The following is a 6,842-nucleotide window of genomic DNA, read 5'->3' as shown; positions in this document are numbered from 1 at the left end:
TGACTCAATGGACGTGAGTTTGAGTAAACTCCAGGAGTTGGTGATGGACAGCAAGGCCTGGCCTGCTGCACTTCATGGGGTCACAAAGAGTCGGACACAAGAAGGAGCTGATCATGGATACAAATCAAGCCCAGATCAAGAAGACCTTTGCTATTTTAAAAATGTCTTTCTTTAAAACCAGTCTCCTAAACTACCTGAAATCCTGTTTTATCCTTGTGAGTTTTCTGTAGTTATTACTACAGAAAAATTGTGAAAATCAATTGTGAAAATAAAAAAAATTGTGATTGTGAAAATCAATCAGGGAAGCACTAGCAAAATGCTGTATTTATTGTTAAGGCTTCTCTAGTAGCTCAGACGGTAAAGAGTCTGCCTACAATGCAGGAGACCCGGGTTTGGTCCCTGGGTCAGGAAGATTACCTGGAGAAGGAAATGGCAACCCACTCCAGTATTCTTGCCTCAAAAATCACATGGATTGACAGCCTGGTGGGCAACACCCCATGGGGTCGCAAAGAGTCCAACATGACTGATCGACTAAAACACACAGTAATAATTTGGAAATCCAGAAATATTATCTTTTAGTTGCAATTTATTTTGAAGGGTGGGTATAATTAATCTTTTGGTTCATGGGTTAAAAGGGGGGGGGAGTCATTACAGGTAATCTATTTTGATTTTACCAAGTGAAGAGCAATAATTTGGGGAACCAACAGAGTTCTAAAATTTCATCACAGAGTAGTGCATAAAAGAGTATTTTGCTTTTGCTTTCATTGAATGTTGACCTTTGCGGATTTCTTATTTATATAGCTTCGTTTTATAGGTACACTGGAGCTCTGAAAAATGGGACTAATTGCTCTTGGGAGCCAAAGACGTGTGATTCGAAGACGTGTGGGTCGGTCTAACACATACGCTCTTCATATTTTGCGGAACCACCTAAGGGACAGGTCCCAGGGTCTAAGGTCCTGAGTGGCGGACTGTCATAGAAATTGTGTTCTCCAAGTAGGGTTAAAATGATGCACGGGGCAGCCACAAGAGCAACGCTCCAACGGCGTCTTTGACCTTCTTCGGAGCTTGAGGACCCTCCCCCTCCCTTCTCTGTGCACGTGGAAAGGTGAGAAACAGAGCCACGTGAGACCAACATAAGCCATTTTCGGCGGCTTAGCCGTTTCAAGTCCAGGTATTGGAAACGAACGCTCAGCTGCACGAAACCATGGGGCAGACCCCCAAAAAGCCTGCCAATCAGTGGTTGAGAAACAAAACCGCGACGAACTGAAATGAGCATCTCCGCCTCCCCTCCCGACAAACACTTCCCTTTTCCTCCTCCACCCCGCCCCACCTTCGCATTCTCTCCGCCCACCGGCTCCGCCTCTCCCGCGCCCCAGTAGAGTCTGAGGGAGCACGAAATGAGGGGCAGGGCGATTCCATCCGGGTGCTCCGTCGGGGAGGGCGTAAGGGCGTGGCTTTGTGACGACTGCGGGGGCGGGGCGAGGAGCCAACTCGAGAGCCGGGCCCTCCTGACAGAAAGGGCGGAGGGAGATTGGGTCGACCTTTTTCACGCCCCCATAGAAACTGCATTCTGGACAAGAGGGGGAGATGTCTAGTCTCAAACGCCTCTTTTGGGGCAGGAGTGTTAACCAAAAAGCTTCAGCTCGGAGAATCACCCATTTCAAAGCTTGCTTACACCCTCTGTCCCTGCTCTTCCTTCCTCCCTCCTTGAGAACCATGTAAACCTTCCCCCCAGCCCGTTTTCTCTCCCCCTTCGCCCCTGCGCAGATGGTGGCGGCCCGCGCGGTGCGCAGCCGCAGAGCGTTCGGGGCGGTGCCGGTGAGGGGCGGGTGACGCAGCGGCCGTCGCTGCCATTTTAAGTTGTTTGTTCTCGTTTCTTGTCTCAAACGCGACTCTGCCCCGGACCTGGGAGGCGCCGAGGCCGCCGCTGTCGCTTCCGCAGCCACCGGTGGGGGGGAAACCAGGCTGTGCCACCGCGGACGCTCACCTTCCGCTTCGGCTTCTCCCCCCTCCGGGTCTCATCGACCTTCTTTCCGAGAGCCGGAACTCGATCCGTGCGGAGAAGAAAGACTCCAGAGCAGATGCTTGAACTGAAATAACTTTATATTTTGGGGGGTTTTCTTCGCTGATAGACCCCCTTTAGCGCAGGGCTCCCCTCCCCTTCCTCTCTTCCCTCTCCGCCGCCAGTACAAATCCACCCCCCCCCCCCCTCGTTTTTCCTCCTCTCCTTTTCTCTCGCCGTCGCCGCCGTCCCCGCGTTCTTCCCGTCTGCCGCCGCCCGGGGCGCCGAGCCAGACTATGGGTCCCAGGTGGGGGCTGAGCGGCGGCAGCAGCGCGGGCGGCCCGGTCACAGTGCGCACTGCAGCGGGGATGGAGGGGTTCAGTTGGCTGGTGGTTTTCTCTTGACATGGCTCCTGCCCGTGCTGCGAGCAGCGCCCCCACCGCCGCCGCCTCTTCCGCCGCCGCCACCGCTCCGCCCGCAGGCTGCGGCTAGAGGGCCCGAACCCCGCCCGAGAGTCGGTCCGCCAGTCCCGGTCTCCGCGGGGACAGGGAGGGGACTTCCCCGTCACCCACCCCGCCCCAGCCGCCTCCAGTCCACCCCCCCCTGTTCCTTCGGGAAGCCAACTAACGACCCCGCCCTAAACCATCCAAACTCGGGAAACATGGTCTGTTCAACGTGAGAGCTGAATCCGGAATCCGGGAACTTAGTTTTTCTTTTTTTCTTTTTTCTTTTCTTGGGTGGGGTGGGGTGGGCATACTTTAAAAAGTAATTAATATTAACGCAATTATTTTCTTTTCTTCCCATTGATCCTTCCCCTTTACCCTCTCCCGCCTCCTCTACCTGGGCGGGGATTGTTTCCACGATGAAATGAGTGAAAACCCGAGTGATCCAGTGTCTCCCGTGGTGCGAGTGAGTCGCTGCCGCTGAAGGCAAAGGGTGGGGGTGGGACCTCCGGGGGGTGGAAGGCAGGTGGTCCCCGGGCACTGCCTGGGCTTTGGGAGAAAGAACCCGCCACCTTTGCCTCAGCAATGCTTACAAGAAGATAAGTCTCACTCCCCACGGTCTTGCACGCGGGCAGATTCATAGGGAACGGTCCCTCGGGGAATGTAGGACTCATTGCAGGACTTGGGGTGTTGGGATCCCGGGCATTAATCAGGTCTAACCACAGAGCCGGAATCATTATTATATCGTGTTATATATACCCCTTTTTCTTCTGCCATCATGATTCTCCTTGGCAGCAGCATTAGCAGCCGCCTGATGGTGAAAATGTGGGTGATGGGGAAATTGGTAATGACTCCGCTGTTTTTTCTTATGGCTCCTTTGGGCAACAGCTGCCCGCCCCCGGTATACACTGTAGTTGATTGCAGGGAAACCCTGAACCTCTCCCCTTCTTTCTCTACCGATTTTGCACTTTTCTCTTTGCTCACCACCAAGTGTAATCAATAACACGCACTGATAATACATAGCAATAGTGAAATCTGAAATAACTAAGAATTAATTAGGTACTACAGCCATGAATCTGGCTGGGTAAAGTTCAATTGGATATTTCAGTTTCATTCACCTACCCTGTTTTGGTTTTGGGGGGAGGTTATTTTGGTGGCTTTTTTTTTTTCTTTTTGATATTTGGAAAGTAAGGATCACAGTCCCCCTCATTTCTTTTCATTATTCCTTTTCTAAAAAGAGGGAAAAAAGATCCGGATGGATTTTAAGGATTGGACTGGTGTCAACTGTGTTTTACTGCACACCTAAATCCTGCTAATAGGTTTATTCGTTCCCCCACCTTTATTTTGGCAGTTAAGCCAAATGTGTTTTCCAAAAAGTTAGTTCAAGTATTTTCTCTTTCCTTCCTTCCTTCCCTTCCTTTTCCCCATCTGACCCCAAACCATTCTTGTCCAAACATGACTGGACAGCAGCTTTTGTTTCTTGACCCTGTAATATGACAGTCTCCTAATATTGCCAGAAGGTGCAGTTTTGGGGTTGCAGTCGTGATTTTAGCTATACAATCATATTAGCAGGAAAAAAAATGACTTGTTTCTGTTGTACTTGAGTCTTAAGAAAAAGTGCCCATAGTTTAGTGACAATTTCCAAAGGCTTTAGTACCACCTGTATTTCAAAATGGGGGACCCAAACTCCCGGAAGAAACAAGCTCTGAACAGACTACGTGCTCAGCTTAGAAAGAAAAAAGAATCTCTAGCTGACCAGTTTGACTTCAAGATGTATATTGCCTTTGTATTCAAGGAGAAGGTAATTTAAAGTTCTTAATGTGATTTAGCACAAGGTTTTTTGTAAGTGTATATTACGTGGTTAGGGTTAAAAGTGGTGAACAAAAGTCTCCATTTGTGTGCTTTAACTTGGACCCTTAAGGTAATTACCTCAGTCAAAGGAGTTAGGGTGTAACCATGAATGAAAGGCTTGTGTGCTCATTGGTTTGGAAATAACGTAATTCTAAAGCTGAGTAGGATCCACTTTTAGTTAACATGGGGTGAGTAGCATTGTAAAACTCGCATTTTTGTTTTACAATAAATTTTATTTACGTGGAGTTATATAGAGAACTTGGTTACTGGATTTAAAGATTATCTAGGTATGTAGAATGTCTGAAAGTAGTAATTGGAATCAAAATGTTTACTTGCTGAAAGCTTTCTGGTTAAGCTACATGTTACCTTTTCTCATGGTACATTTAGTGAAATAGAATGCACTTTTATTTTTAGGAGCAGTTAATTACTGTAACCGTTAATTTGTCTTTAGAAGTACAGCATGACCAAAAGAAGTGTACAGTTTTTTTGGTGTAAGATTTAATCCCACAGGAAAACAGCAAATAATGAGTTGTGAGTAGTCACGGAAAACATGATAAAAACTTGTGGCAACTTAAAATAATGGACAGTTTCTTAGATAATCAATTTCTGTTTGACATGAGGTTAGGTTTTGAATATTAAGGAAACACTGCTTTGATTTTGTGCTTAAGTTGTGAGCTAATTTCACATCAAAAACACCATCTTGGCATGGTATATCTTTAATTTGAAAGTTTCTCACGTATTTATTCCCACTATTAAAGTTATTAGTATTTAAGAACTCTTGTAGCTGCTAGGTATAGCATAAAAAGTGGTTTCGAAAGTGGTTTGTTTTGAAATGATTGTCTCAAGATTGAATATCACAGATTTGCTTTTTTTCTTTTTTTGTTAATTGCAGAATTGATAAGACCAGATTTTAATGGACACTATTACAGTGTAGGTTCACTAGAAATATGAGATAAAAATAGACTAGATCTCTGAATTTATCAGATGCTGCAAATTATATCATCTAGCTCTTCTCACACCTATGGAAATCTTTGACTGGACAGTATCTAGACAGTTGTCTTGAGCAGTTCATAAATTTTATAACCTAAATTGATGAGTTCTTGATCTTAACTAAGTTTGAAGGTTTGGTGGACATTTTTTCCTTTCCTTTTGAATATTGACATTTGTAGTTACATAATACCCAGAAGGGATAATGGAAATTGACCCTAGAGCCTTGATTTTAAACTGCTGAGAGTTTGATTTTGCTGTACGTAGAACCAGTTAAGTGAACTTGGATCAGGAGTAAATCACTGTTTTGTTTTTTTAACCACAGGGGTATCTGGTGTTTGTTTCTCATTGTTTAAGAAATACGGTGCAAAACAAGTTCTTGGTATGGTTACCGTCATGCTAAAAAAACATGCAGTTAAACATTCTGATAATAGCCTATTTGTGTGTGTTTGGGAAGTAAGGGGGTTGAGGGAAGAACAGAGGGGGATCCACCTAGTTTGAAAATCTATGTTTTCTGTATGGAAATGGCTTCAGTTAAGAATTTTGCTGTGTTAGAATAATGCTACAAAACATTGTATTTTGAACTCTGGGTGTTAAGAGACAATGTGCTACCAGTAGGTTAATACACTTTTTTTTTTTTTTCCTTTTAGAAGAAAAAATCAGCACTTTTTGAAGTGTCTGAGGTTATACCAGTTATGACAAATAATTATGAAGAAAATATCCTGAAAGGGGTGCGAGATTCCAGTTATTCTTTGGAAAGTTCCATAGAGCTTTTACAGAAAGATGTGGTGCAGCTCCATGCTCCTCGATACCAGTCTATGAGAAGGGTGAGTTCTGTTTTTAAGTCTTGATTGGGTAGGCTTTTGTGAGTTAAACTTGCCTTTTTTTTTTAACTCCTAAGAAATGGGTAGTGAACGGTGATTGTAAATCTCTTTAAAAACGGAATTTAAATAAAGCATGTGTAACTTCTTAGGCATTACTCTGTTGGTAATGGTGTACATTGTTGTGATTCATGTATGATATTACTTTTGTAATATGTATGATATACATATTCATGTATGATATTCATGTATGAGATTTCCTTTTTCAGGGGAGAATAAAACATCTTGCCCCTTGTAAATAAGGAACTTTTGAGGCGGTTTGTCTAAACTTCTCCAACTCATTGAAAGTTACTGTGGGCAAAGTAGCTTGAACAAGAGGGCCCCATCATTAGTAGGCTTGGGGGGCAGCTGGAGATAACCATGTAGTGGTCTGGAAGAGGTTAATTGGCCTCAATAATTGGCATATGATAAAAATTGCATTTCACCTGTAATAAGGTGAGTTAGAAGTTCCAGGACACCTTTTATTAATTAGGGTCTGATTTTGAAGAGTGGAAATAATGGTACAAGAACTTAAAAGACAAAAAATGAGAGGTTCAGTTGGCAGTTTTCACCGTGCACTGATGAGTTTAGATCTCAATATGATGAACATTGAACTGATTGATTATATGTGAACTCTAAAAAATAAAAATTAGGTCATTAACTATTCAGATTGTATACAGTCCTATTACTGTCTCCTCT

General features: G+C 44.5%; 1 protein-coding gene across 4 annotated transcripts in view; it reads left to right on the top strand.

Annotated features, from left to right (window-relative positions):
• The first annotated feature begins 1,950 nt into the window (after positions 1-1,950).
• C3H6orf62 (chromosome 3 C6orf62 homolog) overlaps positions 1,951-6,842 on the top strand; it is a 13,737-nt gene continuing 8,845 nt past the window's right edge. Inside the window, exons 1-2 of one of the 4 annotated variants that reach the window (XM_055570787.1) lie at positions 1,951-2,911; positions 5,934-6,110. In XM_055570787.1, the coding sequence (XP_055426762.1) occupies positions 2,870-2,911; positions 5,934-6,110 (219 nt within the window). In that variant the 5' untranslated portion in view covers positions 1,951-2,869. The other 3 variants (XM_055570788.1, XM_055570786.1, XM_055570789.1) reach the window with 3 other exon arrangements.

This window comes from Bubalus kerabau, chromosome 3 (assembly GCF_029407905.1).
Source record: "Bubalus kerabau isolate K-KA32 ecotype Philippines breed swamp buffalo chromosome 3, PCC_UOA_SB_1v2, whole genome shotgun sequence".
In the NCBI taxonomy this organism is placed as follows: domain Eukaryota; kingdom Metazoa; phylum Chordata; class Mammalia; order Artiodactyla; family Bovidae; genus Bubalus; species Bubalus kerabau.
Note: the sequence above shows the minus strand (reverse complement) of the source record. Positions and strands in the feature narration are given on the sequence as shown.